General features: G+C 43.8%; 2 protein-coding genes across 2 annotated transcripts; both read right to left on the bottom strand.

The window, feature by feature from the left end:
* Positions 1-1,146: 1,146 nt before the first annotated feature.
* Positions 1,147-2,927, bottom strand: LOC108552249 (uncharacterized). The gene is made up of 4 exons (XM_017906688.1): positions 2,682-2,927; positions 2,510-2,605; positions 1,619-1,869; positions 1,147-1,519 (listed from the first exon to the last, which is right to left on the bottom strand). The coding sequence occupies exons 1-4, from the start codon at positions 2,925-2,927 to the stop codon at positions 1,147-1,149; spliced, it is 966 nt and encodes a 321-aa protein (XP_017762177.1).
* Positions 2,928-3,593: 666 nt separating this feature from the next.
* LOC108552238 (laccase-4) lies at positions 3,594-14,468 on the bottom strand. Its single transcript, XM_017906677.1, has 9 exons — positions 14,345-14,468; positions 14,016-14,115; positions 12,787-12,907; positions 11,567-11,777; positions 10,812-11,207; positions 10,036-10,392; positions 8,413-8,691; positions 4,003-4,218; positions 3,594-3,745 (listed from the first exon to the last, which is right to left on the bottom strand). The coding sequence occupies exons 1-9, from the start codon at positions 14,466-14,468 to the stop codon at positions 3,594-3,596; spliced, it is 1,956 nt and encodes a 651-aa protein (XP_017762166.1).
* Between the last annotated feature and the right edge of the window lie 3,668 nt (positions 14,469-18,136).

Here is an 18,136-nt window from a genome sequence, read left to right as displayed (position 1 = left end):
GATGTATGTCATCGATGTGTGTAAAATCGATCGCTCGCGAGAAGAGATGGAAAACGCGAGTTATGTCTCTCTCGTGGCCTCCGATTAAAAATGGGAATGCAAATGTGGAAAGCGAATCGAGAGGAACGTATTGGATTTAGGGGTGTTCGTTTCTTTGATCGAAACGTTAAACGAGAGGTTGGAACGTGACGGATGGGTAGCCCGAGGTTGTCTGAAATATTAGATAGGGGATGGAATTTTTTGCTGGAAACGGTTTATATTAGGCTCGAAAGGGATCCGGGGTGTTTTAGAGTATTAGAGGCAGGGTCGAATGCTAGGGGTTTGAGCGGGTCGGTTGTTAGACTGGTTCGAAGATCACTAACGACGAGGCAGGAATAAAAGGAGTACCATGGTTGTGGAAAAATACATGGACATATAATTTTTATGGTACAATACAATACTTACGATACAAAACAGCATAATAGCTCCTACATTATTTTATACCTATATTATTCTACATAGGTCTCTTCTCACAGTAGGCGGGAAACAAAGAGACGATTATTCGCATAGTTTCTAGAAACTTTGTAATTTTTCCCCGACCCTCTGACAGAGGTGGATAAGCATGATACATCATCGACAAAGGATTGATCGCCCTGTAATATACCAAGTGGTACTATTTCTTCGTCTGTATTACAAAATATGCGACCTCTGGCATCCTTCAAACGCTCTTGACGCCTACACTTATCAATTTCTGCCTAGCCATGATCCTTAACATCTATCCAATTTTTCCACTGCCTATTTATACATCAGTCAAACTAGGTCACCCGCGACGTCGTTATAAAAATCCGAATCTCGACCCGTGTTTCTTTCCAATCCGCGTCGCGAATTCGTCGAATCCTATTCGGCACGCGATCCGCTCGTAAACATTCTGCGTTATCCATCGCAACTACGTGTTATTAGTCGCCGACGCGACCAAGCGTCGCGTGTCGTTACAAAAATCAATTTCCCTGCCTAGACTTTCGTTCGGGTAGCAATGACCCAGAAACTCTGATGACCGGGCTAAATTTTCCGTCCCAGAGCGAAATCGAAATCCGTATCTGATCGTATAAGAACACCGTTAAGTCCCTCCTCCGATCGCACCAACGGAGCTTCTCGTTTTCCTCGACATCAGCTCGACTGGTCGCTGGAATTGTTGGGTATCACCGTGTGACAGCCGCGTTTGTAGCGCAGTTGTCTAGGTGACAGGTCGTCGGAGTCCTGGATATCGTTCACCACGGCCACCGTGTGCATCGACTTCAGGGACACCTTCCTTTGAGGCTCCTTGTAGCCGGAGAAATTCGGTTTCGGCATCCAATTCGTGCCGTAAGAGATCGGAAGCACGTCTCTTCGGGGCTCGTTGACCATATCGCTCGAGATCTCCGATCGGCACTCGTCGCAGATGGAACTGGCCTCGCTGTCGTTTATCGACACGGTGTTCCTTTTATCGGCCGTTAAAGGCTCCTCTTCTCGCCAATACGGTTGCAGCACGTACTTTACGAGTCTACGCTCGAGGATACATGGAATTTTTATTTAATTTCGGACGATACGAATCGGTTGAAGTAAAAGGGTGTCGTTTACGGAAACTGTATGACATAATAACCTCTTGAAATACGAGTTTGCGTGACACTTGAGCGTCACTAGTGCATTTCTTGAGGCGGTCAGAGATTCCGTGGTAAAGTTCCATACCCTGTTCGAAGAAACCGCGCAGCCTAGTACCGTCGTGGCGACCGACATCGAGATCAACCAGCTGATAAACCCGGCTGACATCACAGGTGGTTGCAATGGCGGCGGATAATAGGAGGACCAAACTTGTTGCCACCATTGGTAAGACACGTCACGATATTCGGTTTCCTGTGGACCGGGTAAACCTCTCGCGATTAAAAACTGGTAAGAGGAGAGAATTAACCCTTTGCGGACGAGCGCCGCTTATAAGCGGTGGAAACCATCAATTTGGCTGAGGAATTCGTATATGCGTTCGGCGAAAGCAACTGTAGCGACCATCATTCTCATCCTCGAGGACTTTCTTCGCTTCCTATATATATAACTTCCCGACCTTCGAATAGTATCCTAGTCTAAGGCAAGGCCTACTAAATAGCCTTTATTGATAAGTCCACTAGCAAGCCCGGGACGAAATGCATCCCTTCCTTTTTTCTTTTCATCCCTTCTGGCACTACCACCGCACGCGGATACCTGTGACCGACCGATTTCAACAAACGTGGGGGTGGACCCCCGTACAACTGATAGGGTCAAGGGACTCATAAACGTGTCCCACGTAAACGCGTTGCTATGGCCCAGAAACACATATATGCGCCCGCTGTTGCGGCCTTAAAACGTCCCAAGTTAAGTGGATGGACTTATTGCCAGTGTCGCTATGAACGAAAATCGCGTTTAAGCAGAAATAAGTAGTTTTGAATGAGCATCGCGGCAGCGGTTTAATCAAAAGCTCTCCGTCCGCAAAGGGTTAAACGTGTGACGCAAAGATTCTACTCACGTAACTCCAGGACATCCAGACGCAGCAGTAGATCAGCCTCTGAACCATCAGCCAAAACCACAGAGCTGCGATGACGACGGCCCAGCTGATCATCAGCTTCGAACGTAAACACGGGTGGTATTATCTCGAACGAACTATCGCAAAATTCACGCGCCTTATGCTACTGGAATACCTGCAGAGCTTTGTACAGTATCGTCGAGGCCGCAGTTTGAGTCACTACGTTGCAAGACGGTGGATTCCTCCACAGAACGAGCGCCATCGAGGTCAGGATAAGAAATGAAGGCAGGGTGTGGATGAAGTCCGGACCAACGGCTATCTTGGCATACTCTCGGAAAACCTTGTGCTGGAGGAAGAGGATCTCGTGCGGCATAGACAGCAACGTGACGATCTGCGAATCGATGGCGGTCAAACAGGACATCACGGTGGAGGCTGTGCATCAGCCTGGTCCTTGGCTATTTATTCACGCCAGTGTCGAGCTCGCCGTCACGATGGTTAGAGTCCTCGATATCAGGAACGTGACGTTGACGCCGAAATGAACCGCGTTGTCGATCTTCTGTTATCTTGTCCCTCTCCTCTCCCCAGGCAGAGCTTCTTGATCGAGGTTTCGATGGAAGGCAGCGGGACAGTGGGTGACGATGTAATGTCATCGAATAAAGCTTCGAGGACGAAAAGCGCGATTGCAGAAGAAGACAGAAAAAGAATTGCAGAAGGGGCAGGGACTTTTGGCTAGAGCTTGGTTTCGAGCAGGGATGCAAATTTTCGTGAAAGACAGAATCAGCGAATAAGGAGACGAATAAATTTCTGCGAACGAATTTAGAACAATGGCTTTATTCACTAATGTTCGTGCGAGATAAATGAATAAGAGAGAGAGATACAAAAATTCTCCAAGCTTCCTACATTTTACAAAAAGAATCCTGATAAATAGATAATAAGAAAACGTTCCTCTGAATAACTTTGCACTAATCGTAAGAGAGAAAAGCGAATGAAATACAAAATCTTGGCCAAGACGTGTATACTTTCAGTCTGTTCGCATTTATTTACAACTATATACACGGCGTATATGAATCTTAAGGGAACTAGCAGTCTATATAAGGAAGTAGTCCGGCCCAACGAAGGATCCACACTTGGGGAAATCTTCAGGAGCGGGTACCATGTCGTTCGATTCTCCGACTCGAAGGATCACATCCAAGCCGCGTGTCCAATCAACGGCGTGTTCGTCCCGCAACATCCAGTAACCTGGGAAATTTAATGACACGATGTCTGAGGATTTATGAATAATTCAAAATTCAAATCAAAATTGCGAAACAGGAGCGTATCTGTAAACACGATGTACTAATTTTCATCGTAGAATATTTGTATTAAGAATAAGAATCGTTTACAAGCGAATGAAAGATGTTACAATGTTCGAGATTTACGGCAACAAATGAGAAATATTTCCTCGTAAGCGGCAGAGAAATTGCGAAAATAAAATATTTCATTTGTCGATGTATTACCTGGATTATCCGCTTTAAACCTAAGGGCAACGGCACCGAATTTGGGCACGACTACGGTATCTTTTGCCACTGTGCAGTCGAGATTGCGAGAAAACAGTTGACCCTTGTCATCCAGGCTTTTCAGCTCTTGCAGAGAGACACTGCGTCCAAACTTCCGGGCTCCCACTATGTAGAAGGTGTATCCGTGAAGGTGGTACACCAGATCATCCAGGCCACCTTGTGAAATAAGAAACAACTATCAAATGATGATACGAAAAGAGTATATTCGAGAAACATGGAAGAAACAAATGGTACTAAAGGGCAGTAAAAAGAAAGTTTTATAACTGTAGCGACCACTATTCTCACTCTCTGTAATAGATGGACTCCTACTGTAGGATCTCTAGCTAGATTAACCCCTTGATTACGGTAGATTTTGATACGCAACAGCCGTACCATACGGCAGGAATTGAGTTACGATGTGCGCCATTTTTGTGAAAACAAGCGCCCTCCGTGTCAAAGAGCTAAACTACGCCGACCGCCTATAGGCGCTCTCCATGTTACAAATGCAAAATTTCTAAGCGCCCATAGGCGCCCACAGTAGCCAAGGGGTTAACCTTATGCAGACCGCAATCTGCGCATCTAATAAACAACAACTCCTTTTTAATAATAAAACGGGTTTATTTAATTAACATATTACACTAAGTTCCTCTCAATTCTAACTCTCAGACACAAGATCCTTTATTCACACAATCTGCCTCGCCCGCGCCCTTGCACCCTTACTTAAAGTCAAAACTCTCTCTTTTCATACACAGGCTTTCTCTCTCAATCACTCGACCCAGTCATAAATATCTCATCCGTTTGCATGCACTCCAGGCATCGTCCTAAACGCCTAATTGTAAGTCGAAGCCGATGTCGCTGTTTATTATTCCCAGATAGAGTCCTTCGCTGCTCACCACCCCACACTACTTAAAAGAGATTCGAGGACTTGCCAGAAAGTTCTCATGATCGGTGAATCCTCGACCTCACTTAAACAAAAATTCCTATGCCACCTAAGTATCCCCGTCTAGGGCAGGACCTGCTAGAATGCATTCCTGCACTTTAGCCACTTAAAACCAAAAGCTGTATAATTTTCGTGCCTTTCTATACATAGGCAAACAGGCATTTTAATATAAGATAGTTCTTAGGTTTATATTATTCTATAAGCACGGTAGATTAAGTTCGATTTTAGATCGCGAGTGCTTCATGCTGGAACTCATAGACTCATAGACTCATAGTCTAAGTTTTCATTTGTAACCCTTCTGTACGTTTTGGTTCTTCTTTATATGTTTATTACTGTATGTAGTTTCTGGCGCATTAAACCTATGTTAAATGGAATTGGATTGGCCTTACTGACGAGTCCACTAGCAGGCCCAGGATGAAACACTCATCCCTTCCTTTTCCTTTGGTCCCTTCTACCTGCTACCATATCATAGCACAGCGACAAAGGGATACCAAGAGGCTAGCACCATAGGAACACCACACCATCAGTAGGAACCACAAGAGTTAAGACCAAACTGACCCAAGAAGCCTACTACACCATCATCGATACCCCGTGAGGGGGACCCTCGCATAACTAATCTAACGTAACATTTCACCCTCTGGAAGATTCCTTTTTTCAGTGAATTGGGAATATAGGTCGATCTGGAAGGATAACGATAAGTCACGTTGCTCTCGGAAAACTCGAATCACGTATGGAACCTAAGAACCCACGTACGCTTAAGAAATGATTCCTCGAAGTTCCCGGAAAATTTTTCGACCTTCGAAATTGAAATATTTTTAAACAAGATTTAAGTTCTAGGTACTACTGTAACTTCCCCGGAATTTCTAAAGAAAAGCAGCAAGATAGTAAACGTGAATTCTGAAAGAAATTCATTACCGAGGAGGACATTGTTAAACGAAGAAACTGAGTTTTAACTTTCCGTCAGAAACAATTGTCGGAGTTGGAGCAAAGTTGCGATCAATATTACTAGCCTCAAGGTTCTTAACTCAAGGCTACGCTCCAGCGAATTTCTCCGGTTCATTTCATCCGATCCTTTCTACGTATTTCTACGTATATTTTCATATATATATATATATATATCAACCTTTTCATAAATATAGTAAAATATTTGAATAGAGACTAGCTGTCTACATCGGAATGATCAACGATGATAATTGTTCAGCAGTGACCACGCGAACACGCCCACAAGACTTCGGAATGCAAAATTCATTAGGGAAAAAATAAACGTAAAAATAAAATAAAAATAAAAAGTAAATTAATAATAAAAATAATAATAAAATAAGAATAAAACATGAATTAATAATAATAATAATAAAATAAAAAGAAACTTTCATTTACAAAAATGATCTTCCCCTTATTCAATCCATGTTCCTTCGGCATCATTGATAATTACTACTAATAATTAACTGTACGAATGAAATGATAATAACACGAACGCACATCGAAGTAAGGTAATTATCGAATAATAATTTCAAGTCGTATCAACGAAAAGGAATTCATCCAAATTGTTATTAATCGTGAAATCTCGCATTCCGCCGCGATATCGGTCATCAGAGGCCGGAAATGCCATCAACCATGAGGCACCGATATACTCGGCGTGGCAGTAATTGGAAATCTAATTTTTCGTTTCGTTTCATCGCGTTCGAAGCCCCACGACAGCACACACATGAGGTATCTTCCAGAAGACGGTCAAAGACGTCGATCTACTAATCGGCAACCACCGTGATAAGTCGTTCTATAAACCGTTCCGACAAGAAAACGCGAGTTTCGTTTTTCCTTTCGCGGTTCAATCTGTCACGGCGATGGATCGACTAATCGTTCCTTAATGGCTACGAGCGATTCATTGCGATACAGCGCCTGCTGAGATCCCCGATGAATCAAATGAGAAACGAGACGATGAATCTCGAGTGTCTGTAAACGAGCTATGGAAAATGGCGCAAGAATACGGGACTGTTGTACCACTTTTCCATTTCGCGGCACTCCGTTTGCACGATCTAACGAACCGTTCCCTTTTCATCTTCGAGATAATTACGTTACTCTCGCGCGCTATTCTGTGGTATTGCAAGAGGGGAAAGTTAGAGAAAAAAGGAGGAAGGAATAAATGGAGAAAGGTTTCACTGGATCGCGTTTTAAATATTACGCTCTAATCTAGATCGCGTAAAATCATTTTCTCCGTTTCACGATCAAATTTGAATAAAGCAACTTCTTTCACGTTTTCAGCATTTAGCCTGTTCCACGATAACTCGTGTTACACGGACTATGCAATATTTATTTCGTAACTTCGTTTACTTCTAATTGTTAATTATTCCAAGTCGGTGAAGTAATTATCCGATTGAAAACTGGAAATCTGTGGGAATGGTGAGCGTGATTAGGACATAATGTCACCATCTGTGACAGTACCTTTTGTGTAGGTACGACTGTAGAGTGAATGAGAACGCTGGGCCGTTCCTCGAAAATAGAGGATAACAAACAGTGGTCCTGGGTTGGGCTCGAGCGTTCAGAGTGAACACGTTGAGTGCTACGTCAGGCCCTTAGGACAGTGAACTTTCCGTTCAAGCGGGGTCAGTTCCTGGGGACTGACAGTAGACTTTTCGTTTGGACCGCGTGGATTCTAGGGACTGACAGCAAACTTTTCGTTTGGTCGACATCGGTGCGTGAGACCGGCAGTGTCGAGGGTTAAATTATTAATGACAATTAATATTGTTACGAGATTTTCATATTCACCCGGTATTCGACCAAGTAGAGCGGATCGTAACTTCAGGGTAGAACAATCCAGCACCTTCCAGAATGTTCGGATAAAATAACAATCGGTTGTTGACTATAAAAGGGACGTTTTCCACCGAAGTTCAGATAGAGCTGTCAACCTTTTAGTAGAGGAAATCTATTCAGAGACGTTTTCCATTGGAAATTTTTGCCAATCCAGCGATCGAACTTGTAGAATAAGAATTACACACGCAATTTGTAACAATATATTGTAAAAACTAAATTCCCTCTGCTGAAGTAAATCTTTACACTTCCGCGGCTTTTTCTAACTGATCGTCTCTTGGTGATAGCCTTTTGGCCTTTCCAGCATACCCCATCCCATTATCTTCAATTTATGATTTGTATGTTTGTGCATTGACTGCACCATTCTCACAGTCCAAACGATAAAGTGAAACAAAGTAATCTATTCATACTCTTCAGTATACTTGAGCGGAAAGTATAGCAAAATCGGCACCGCAGTCAACGTGTTAAATAAGGGTGCAAGGGCGTGAAACGTGACAGTTCTTTGAGAGATAGTGTGAAAGTCGTAAGCCTAGAATGAGTTAGTTCACGATAGATCATATTTATTATCTATCACCGTGGTTTTGCTGCCACCTAACAATCCTACATACCGAAGCAATGTTCGTTACCTTGATCGAGGAGAATGATCTCGACTGTTGCTCCGAGCGGTATATACCTCACATGAACGCACTCGCAAGTGTCCGACGCGGTGACGTCACTGCGACGACAGCGTCGCGACGTCAGTGACGCAGTTTCGTTGTTCTCGGATCGAGCTTCGTCCTCGTCGGGGGTGGAAGAGCACAAAGTTTCCTCGGGAACGTCGACGCCCTGTGTCAACAACGGTGACGAAGGGTACGTGAATGTGGCGTTGTTCACGTTCAGAACTCTCATCTCCGCTCCACCGTTTCCTGAAAACGAACGACGAAATCGTTTACGATCATCGTATAATCGTTAACATCAAAGTCGATAGATTCATTGTACGCGACATCGTCAAAAAGATAAGAGAAGAAATATCGTTAGGACAGAATTCTTTAACCAGAATTTCTGTGAAGCTAGCAAGTAGTGTTTGGGCCACGTCACTAAACGCGGGGATAAAGAGTACTTGACCTGGAGTGTGTCAGGGGTGCGAAGAAAGAGTGTTTGGATCGCGTGCTCGAGTTTACACTCGAACGAAGGATGCACAGCTGCTGAAGATTTCGGTGTGAGAGCCGGGAGTGTAAGTATAAGAATAAGTACAAGAAAGAATACGATACCGATCTAACCACGGCGCAGAAGGATCGTTAGGACGAGATTCGATAAAAATGTACTGTAGGAATGGTAAACGAGAGACGCTCGTTTATTAGGGTAGACTGTCCTCGCCTAGAACTCAGGTCTAGGGGACCCGTTGGTATCTGGTTGCTATATGGGGCCATAGGAGGTCGGGGCCAGGCCACTTGAGGTGGCCTCGCGCAACCCCGGCTTTCCCCGGCATAAACCGAAGGTCACCCTTCGGAGGGGCTAACTCGGAGGGAGGAGCCTTCTCCACCCTTGACCTTGGAGTAGAGGGAGTTTCCTCTCCTTCAAGGAGACGCTTGTCTTCTGGACGGGCTTTAAAAGGGCCCGTTCAGGAAGACACAGGGACAGGTATAGTTAGAGGACAGTCATAGTGATAGTCCTAGTCAGAGCGATCGTCATAGTTAGAGTTACAGTTACGAGTAGAGTCAGAGTCAGCTTTCGTACTTTTCGTGTCCAATCTGCCAATTTCTCCCGAACGATTCGGTAAATTCCTACAGTACGAATAAGACTGACATTCAGCGTCGTTCAAACACTGAATGCACAAGCACACCGTTTCAGTTAGTCTTCAAGGTGTCAATCTTCGAGACGCTTTCCTTCGCAACCTCGTGTGACTTTGGCAGTTATTAGAAGCGGAAGAAGATAGACAAGGTCAGACACCGAGAACGTTCGTTAAATAATTTCAACGTTCGCGTTGATAAACAGTCTGGAGTTAGAGCATCACGATTGACGACTTCCGTTTTCTTCGGCGTCGTTGATCAGCCTGTCATGTCCTCGACCCTTCGTCGTTTGGCATGTCGGCTCTGTTCGCGTATCGGTTTTCACTTTGTTTGTTCTGCGCCGTAAGTGAAGTTACGTAAACCTGCTCGCCAACAATTTGCAATTTGGTCGGGAAGGAGAGAGGAGAGAGAGAAAAATCGTAAGTACAGACTTTTAGAAGTGAAAGGAGTTGCGCTGTGCATCGTCTAATCATCGCTTACCTATGATATCGTTCGTTTGCAGCTTGTAATTAATAGGCAAACGAATGGTGACGTCGGTTCTCGGCTTGCCTAGAACCGCCGGCATCTTTCGCACAGCCTGCACTTCCGTCGCGCACAGGCTCTCGGGATTCTCGCATTTATCCGCAGGGTTAGTCGTCATAGCGATCCGACCTTCCTCCACTTCCGATTGATCTGAGACTTCCGTCGCCGGCAGCGGATCCTTCGACGAACTTCCTTTGTAATTCAAAATCGCAGCGCCGTTTATGGCATTCGGCCCGCATTCCTTCGACGTGTGCACGTTCATCCAATAGGAGGCGATCTGCTTGTTCGCTTTTAGGATGAAATCCGCTCTCTCGCCTGCGATGTAATTAACAATGCTCGAATATTATCTAGTTACGATAAGCTGTTATCGGGATGAAGGATTGGTGAAAGTACTTCTCACCTAGTCGCTTAGCAGGTTTTAGATCAGCATAGGCGAAATATTTTTCGAGCGTTTAACATTTGCAGATACCGGTATTCGCACGATGTCTGTTCAACCACGTCGGGGTGTTTTCTTTTCATTTTCCGATTAGGAAGTTACAGGAAAAATGGACTTATCTTGGCGCGTAATCTTAGTCGGGTAAAATGTCAGAAATAAAATCTAGCTGGTAGAACGGCAAGAAATGAACTCGTTTTCCCGCGCAGACCACATACTCTCCGAGAGTTTGCCAATAAGACCTGCGATACTCGGCATTTCTCCAGTGTATATCGCATCGTGTGCACGGGCTAATGCGTACCTTTGGCTAAAGTAATCGATGTAACTTGTCGCGGTTCCACTGGCTGGCCATCTAGGGCAATCAGAAGAAGAGGATGTGCATCGACGGAGATCGTTATTGGACAGGATCCAGCACCGCCAGCGTTCGCAACGCGGAATCTGTGACGGCGTCCAGGGACAACGGTGAAACTCGTCAAAGGGACGTTGGGTCCGTTCGGCTGGCGTCCTTTGCCGTTCACCAAAAGGATCGCTGGCTTCACGCGTCCCTCCGTGAACGCGATTTCGGCCGAATGTTGCCATTGACTCACCAGGACCACGTGATTCGGGTCGTCCATGTCGTACAGATTGCGATGAGGGTCTCTGATATCCGCTTGTTTCACGACCAATGCGCCGAAAACACCATTAGTCACGTCAGCTCCTGTCCATTATGGAAATTTAATTCGACGTGTTCATGCTTTACACGTAACTCGAAATTAAAAGCAAAACGACTCGGTTATCACAGAACCTGTCTCGAGTACGTCTAACTAGAAACGAGATTTCGCAATTGGAAAATGGCACGCATCGGTTAATTCGAATCTTTAATTGTGGTATTTACGAGAATGCCCGATGTATAACACGCGACAAATCTATCCTTTAAACCAGTTCGATTGCGATAGTAAAAGTAGGACGAGATGAGATAAAAAGGAGAAAAGAAGCGGGAGAAATTTTTCGAATAGACGAAATGTCGTTTCTTAGACGATCTATTATTAAAACTCGAACGTGATCGGTTGATGTTACCAGCGTGAGCATGCCACAAATGAGTTCCAGCCGCGGAGGCACGGAATTTGTATTGAAAAGTCGTGTAGCTCGGTACTGGACATTGCGTGACCAAAGGAGCCCCGTCCATATACGGCGTCTCAACCTGAGATTGACCACGCCAATGCACCGCGACCGCTTTGCCCGGAAGCCGATTAATCACGTCCACTACCAAGATGTCGTTTTCGCAAACCTGAAAAACAAACGAAACCTGTTTGAAAACGTTAGAATTACTCGGACACGTGTTATTTGGTGTCTAGAACTGGTTCTCGAGAGTTTTCTGAAAGCTCGATGGAGAAAGAAGCACCAACGACAGTGGCGATTAACACAACGTACCAAGCGGTGTCAAATGACCCCAAAATTTACTCCATAAATCGTACGTTCATTGTTATTTTTGTCGCTCATCTGACTTTTTATTATCTGATTATTTAATTCCTCGCTTTCCGTTTTTCTCTTAATTTATTTTTTTACCGAGAATTATTCTTTGCACACCTTTCGTACCACGAGGGGTCATGTGTCCCCTTATGGCAAGAATAGGTGTGTGTAAAGTACCGGTACGTTTAGTGCTAAACGTCTGAACATTCGCGTGGAAACTCTACTTTATGACATGCAAATTCCTTATAATTAGAGCACATTAATACATCAATTATCCACTTGGATATCATGTTACATAAAGTTTAATTAAGGATAATGAATTTATTTACGAACGATACAGGCAAGTTCGACATAAATGAATATTAAGCTGTGAAAGTTAAAGCATAAAAATCGAAAGTTTAGAGATCAAAATGGAAATATTAAATATGGGCTTCATTTTCGGAATTTCAAAATTATTACTCCGTTTCGAATTTTATAGGATCAGTGTTCTCGATATGAATTTCTACTTTAACGTGCAACACAGAAGCCCACTATTTCGATTCCTATGACTCCAGTGTTCTCCATTCCTACATCCTTAATTCAAACTTTCGTGTCGCGACCTTCGCGAGTCTCAAATCCTCTACTCGGACGTCTACAGCATCCATTCCGACTTCTCGCGACCCAGCTATCCTTTGCTTCGACCTCCGCGACTCGAAACTTCGCTCTTCCATCTTTCTCGTTTGAAACCCCTCGCATCTCTCCTCTCACGAATGAACGGTACATCGCAATTACGCCATGTTCATCTGAAATTCCGTTTCTGTATCCGTGACAAGCTCTCTAAGAAGTACCTGTATGGTCGGGCCAGGTAACCGGCGATTCGCTGTCAGGATTCCTCGTCTCTGTCCATCCGCCGAGACGCAGTGATCGGTCGAGCAGGCCGTCTCGTTTCGTGGGCAGTCGCCGCACGATCTACGCAGAGATTGGAAATAATGAAAAGCAGCTGGCATAAATTACAGGAATTAGGCTCGAAGCGTGAATGAGCGATCATATTGCGCGTCATGCAGTTGAGCCTTCCGCGTTTCGATAATCGAGAAATTGCATAAGCGTTGCTACATGTAACTCGGCCGGTGATTCCGATAGGAACGGTGACTAAATGCGATCCTGGTTACGCTGCTGACATAATTGGTCGTATAGTACGCTCCTGCCATAACGCAATGAAATGATGTATTACGACGACAAGGTATTCCGTTTGTTAGTGAACAGTGTGTTTACACACGCCTATGTTACACCTGTGTACACCGTAATTTAATATTTATAACTTCATAAGAAATATTTTTATATTGGAAATCTGATATTTTAAATTTAAATTATATAAATAAATTCTTTAATTTAATTGGAATATTCTATTAACCCTTTGCACTCGAGAGGCGCCTCTCAGTCACCATTTAATCAGATTCTAAAGATGGATGTTAATTAATATATCAAATTTACAATTAGCCAACGATGCGTGGAATATCGAAATAAAATAATTCTACGTCTTAATTTGCATATAATCTCTTATTTACCGTTTTAGAAATATCGTCGACCTTATGGCAGAAAGTCTTCGAATTACTATTTTCCTGCAACGAAAAATTCGCCAAGTGCAAATGGTTAAATTAAAATTGAAATATCAAGGAAAATTTTGTACATTTTTTAAACAAGAATAATAATATTTTTGATATTAATTTATAAAATTAGAAGCTTTATCTAATTTATTTCTTATATAAGATCATCTTTAGTCAAATTTTTAAGTCGAAATTAAAATGACCAATTAGGTAATTTCCCTGAGCTTCTTTTCTCTTCCTTGCTTTCGTTACAGCGGTTCTATTTTGCACTCGAACACGATGATCTCTGAATTTCAGATGAACGTTATTGTTTCGAGGTAGCGTTGCGTAAATGTATAATTATTAGGTCGTTCTCGGAATTTAAAATGCGAGTTAAAGTGCTGTCGTTGATTTCTGCGTTGAAAAGGAAGCTCATTACGGAAAGCGGTTAGGAATGACGAGATGGGAGGAACGTTGGAAGAAAATTCTCTTACTTGCTGAGGGACTGGAACACTTCTAGAGTCAGCTTCACTCGACAAATCATGGGCCAGTCCAAATGGTGACATGGTCTGTCGCAGGAGAGGAATATTTGCTCTATGGACAACACAAAATTAACGTAAATCCGTGTGCGAGATTAATTCGACAGACTAATCTATTTTAAGTACGTATAGTAGCAAACTTATCGAGCATTCAGATATCAAGTCAGAAGCCATCTGAACAAGTGGCCGAGAAATCTTGCGAGAATACACCGTGACGGAATTACTCTTTGAAAATTCTCTTTAACGTCGCTCTGTGAACGAAGTCGCGACAAGGGTGAACTTACTGGGCCTGTAATTGTTCACGTGCAAAAAGGTGGCCGCGGCCGCGATCGTGAAGACGACCACGAGAAACCGTAGGCCGTAGGTAGCCAGCATCATCGTGAGGTCTGCACTCTTCGAGGTCCGCATCGTCTAACCCGGATTGTTATGCAACGATAACAGCAGGTGACTGCATTATTCCCTCGGTCATTTAACTCAGACAGTCTCAAAAGCAACGCACAGTTGCTCAGACCTCTGAGGAATCGCAGTCGAGTTCCTTTTATAATCGGGAGTATGAAACACAATGATTAAAAAGAAAAAAAGGCCGAAGGATGACACGTAATGAAAAGCGATCGACGTTAAGGAGGATCATGGAGCAAGTTTGATGGATTATGCAAGTCTGATGAGTTCTCGTGTGTCTGGAGATAACGGTAAGCCTAACGAAATTCTGGTGTCAGCAGGGTGAAAGTGAATGGCCGTACAGAAAAGAAGCGAAAGGAATAATCGTTCGAACGAAGATGAAAGTAGCAGCTGTCGACTCTTGATTCGGGACATGGCTAAGTAAACACTCTTGTGAAATCGTCGTATTTATTCTATTTCCTTTCATACTTCGTTCCACGATTTTCTCCTTCCACGTGGAAAGCGGGAAGAAAAGTTGAAATGGTACTTTTCACCTTGTTCCCCACGAGGAAGGATACGAGGTATGATTGGTGGATGATATATAATAACTGATATAATTTTACTGGTTTCAGAAAACTGGTATAATTTTTACCATTTCGGTAATCAGGTTATCGACATCGAATTTCCGCATTTTACCGCTTAATATAACGAAAAGCTTACGATTAATAAAATTTCGATTAATAAACGCTAGAGATATTTAAATAATCCAGGAAAAGTCTAATTTACGTGTTTCCCAGAGGAACGTTATCTCCAGCTACGGGTGATATTCGCAAATTATCCCGACACAATCTGCATTCGCATTTTCAAGGAAAAAGGCTCGCTCACGGGGAAAAGGGAACGAGAGACACTAGCGAGCAACCGGTTTTCCTCCCGGCAATATAGATGATGTAATTTAATGAATTTTCCTCGGAAATATCGTGGGCATGGGGACAAGCAGTTGAATAATGTCTCTGGGAGATACACGAAGGCCATTTAATCGCGTCCCTGCTCCCTGGGTTAGACATGGTCGTTATTATTAGGTAAAAATTTGTATAATCTTCGCATAATATATCCTCATGGCGTGATTCGATCACGCGTCCAGCACGGAGTCCCGTCTCACGCTGAAGTCCTCCGCTACTTCTTCCTTTTCAACCTCTATAACGATATAATTATCGAAGTTATAATCGTGCTAATTAAAATCGAGTCGAGAGACGGCGAAACGCCGTTGCTACTAGCACGATGCGCGTCATAATTAAGGAGAAATAAGAAAACTTTGGGATAACGAGCGAAGAAGAGACTCGTAAAGTAAATGCTTCGAGGAACGTGTAATTGAGACACTGGATAAACAAAGAAATCTAACTGCACGAGGAAGGTAGAAAGAAAAACTGTTACGCACCTAATGAACAAGTAATACTCCAACGTTCAAAGTACTAGCGAAGATCGTAAACGATTCAATCGGCCATTTTCTTCTAATCGAATTTCACCAAAAATGGCCACACGGAGGAAGAAAACAATCGGATTCCATTGAAAGGAACCGCCTAAAAGGGAACAAGCAAACGAGCCATTTTTCTTTCTTCCTTTTCTATGATTTTTTGAAAAAAAGGACACTCTCCAGATATTACGGCAATGTCGAGAAGTAACGGGTTAAATGGACGATGAAAGGACGACACGAGATCCCATAGCAAACCTTAACTCGGCGCACGTGAACTCGTGAGCACTGTTACGCTTTCTCGTGAACAACTGAGCAGACCGAATTTTCGAACCCACCTCTTTCTCTCCCTTTCCCTTTCTCCTTCTACCTTTTTTTACGAGCGACCTCGTGCCGCTTCTAGATCGGTCATCGAAGGTCTTTCTTCGCCGGTCCGTGTACGAAAGGAAAGCGATCGAATTCCTTTGAATTCGTGGCAACCTGACGTTCCGTTCGAGTTTCCAGATGACTAACGCTCTATCGCGAATCATTTTGCTCCGCTGCTGATCCAGCAGAGAAGAGATTTATCCGCTCGCGTGATTAGCGAACAGAACGGAAACCGGAACAGGAGTGTCGAGCACGTACAAAAAGCTTCTATCGATTCGCCATGATACACAGCTTTTAGGAGATCTTAAATTACGGTTTCTTTTCTTCCTTGCTTTGGAGAAAGTAGGGATCGATCGATCGAAATCGATCTAAGACGCATTACCGTATCATTTGCTCCTCATACAGAAAATGATAACAACGTAAAGGTAAAATGATATTAATCAGTTCGAAAATTAACCGGGGTAATGATCGCAACCATTAATCATGGGATATTAATCAGAATTTATATATTCATTATATGTTATATATTCATCCGTGCCGACGTAGATTAATCGATTTCGTCGTAATTACGAAATTGCACATCACGAGACACCGAATGAAGACATCATCTCGGTTCATCCTCCAGTCTACGAGAACTAAATCTCGTGCAGTGTTGGTGGTTAATTAGGCAAAGAGCGTAACGATGAATATTAACCAGACTGGTCTCGAAAAATTCAGTTCGCGTAAGCAGCGTCTATTAAAACTTGCGTAACGTCCGCTCCGTTCCGCGAACGGGGCAAAACTTGGAAAAGTTAGGGATAACGCGCAAAATGCCGGCTCCCTACGAGCCGGCATTTCCATCGTTGCATAATTAACGCGCCGACCATCTCGACGTAACAGCGCAACGAAACGATTTCCGTGTTTTCAGCAAGTTTCATCGATACTCCGTCGACCAACGAACTCGAAATCAACCGGCGTCGAAGGGACAACGAAGAATGGCGAAGACGAGGGAACGGAGGACTCGAGTGATACGAAACGAAAATGACGGAAAAGCGACGATAAGGGAAGAAACCGATTCATGAGCGACGAGAAACGCGATAAAAGTGAGAGATGCTTATAGATTCACTGCACAGGTACCAATTAACACGCTTATGCCGGAACGAGACAGGGGGAAAGGCACTGTCACGATTCCCGTGAACGACTGACGAGCAGAGAGCAGTTTTGGCCGAAATTTCATTGCCAGAACTGGAAGCAACCTTTTTCCCTCTCTATCTGACCCTCCCTTCCTCTCTTAGTCGTTGCATTTCGTGAGCTTCCGTTTTTTCTAGCCACTCTTGTCTGGCCACCGTTAAGATTCGTCCGTGATGATCAACGATGCTTCCAGTGACAATATCGATGGCAGACTCGCGCTCGTCCCCTCCACGGTCATTTGGCAGCGAGACCATCTCGGCACCGAATATGTGTCAGAGACGGCGAAATGGCGAGTGAAAGTTCGCCCGAAGGGAACTGGTAAACACTCCTCGACGTCTGTGTGTGTGTGTTCACCTCTTCTCCAACTGCGTTACACGCGTACTTTCATTTACCATTTTTCCGTTTCGGTTGCTCCATCTCTGTCTACCCGGCTCTTTGTTCGTTCTCCTTTTGTCTGCCTATACGTCTTGCTTTTCTACTTCTTTCGTTTACTCTTGCCTATCCATTGTTTCGCGGAGACCGGCGTTTCGGATCTCCTTTCGAATAATTAAGCAATTAATTACTCATTTCTTAACACTCGAAGTGAGTTACCTTTCCCTGAGTGATTCGTGACCTAGATTTTCTTCCTCCAAATTCCAATTACCGATTAATACCCACGGTTTAGTCTTTTAAATCGCAGCGAGTCTAAGTATGC

Source organism: Eufriesea mexicana, unplaced genomic scaffold (genome assembly GCF_001483705.2).
Source record: "Eufriesea mexicana isolate 0111107269 unplaced genomic scaffold, ASM148370v2 scaffold4744748729, whole genome shotgun sequence".
NCBI classification, from domain to species: domain Eukaryota; kingdom Metazoa; phylum Arthropoda; class Insecta; order Hymenoptera; family Apidae; genus Eufriesea; species Eufriesea mexicana.
The sequence above is the reverse complement of the archived record's forward strand: the minus strand, read 5'-3'. Positions and strand labels throughout refer to the sequence as shown.

Excerpts from the sequence above, each read along its gene's own strand:
- LOC108552249 (XM_017906688.1), bottom strand. The coding sequence starts at position 2,927 with ATGTCCTGTTTGACCGCCATCGATTCGCAGATCGTCACGTTGCTGTCT. Across the intron at positions 2,606-2,681 it reads TACTGTACAAAGCTCTGCAG|CTGATGATCAGCTGGGCCGT; the intron begins GTATTCCAGTAG and ends TTACGTTCGAAG. Across the intron at positions 1,870-2,509 it reads TCTGGATGTCCTGGAGTTAC|GAAACCGAATATCGTGACGT; the intron begins GTGAGTAGAATC and ends CCCGGTCCACAG.
- LOC108552238 (XM_017906677.1), bottom strand. The coding sequence starts at position 14,468 with ATGCGGACCTCGAAGAGTGCAGACCTCACGATGATGCTGGCTACCTAC. Across the intron at positions 14,116-14,344 it reads CGTGAACAATTACAGGCCCA|AGCAAATATTCCTCTCCTGC; the intron begins GTAAGTTCACCC and ends TGTTGTCCATAG. Across the intron at positions 12,908-14,015 it reads GTGTTCCAGTCCCTCAGCAA|ATCGTGCGGCGACTGCCCAC; the intron begins GTAAGAGAATTT and ends ATCTCTGCGTAG.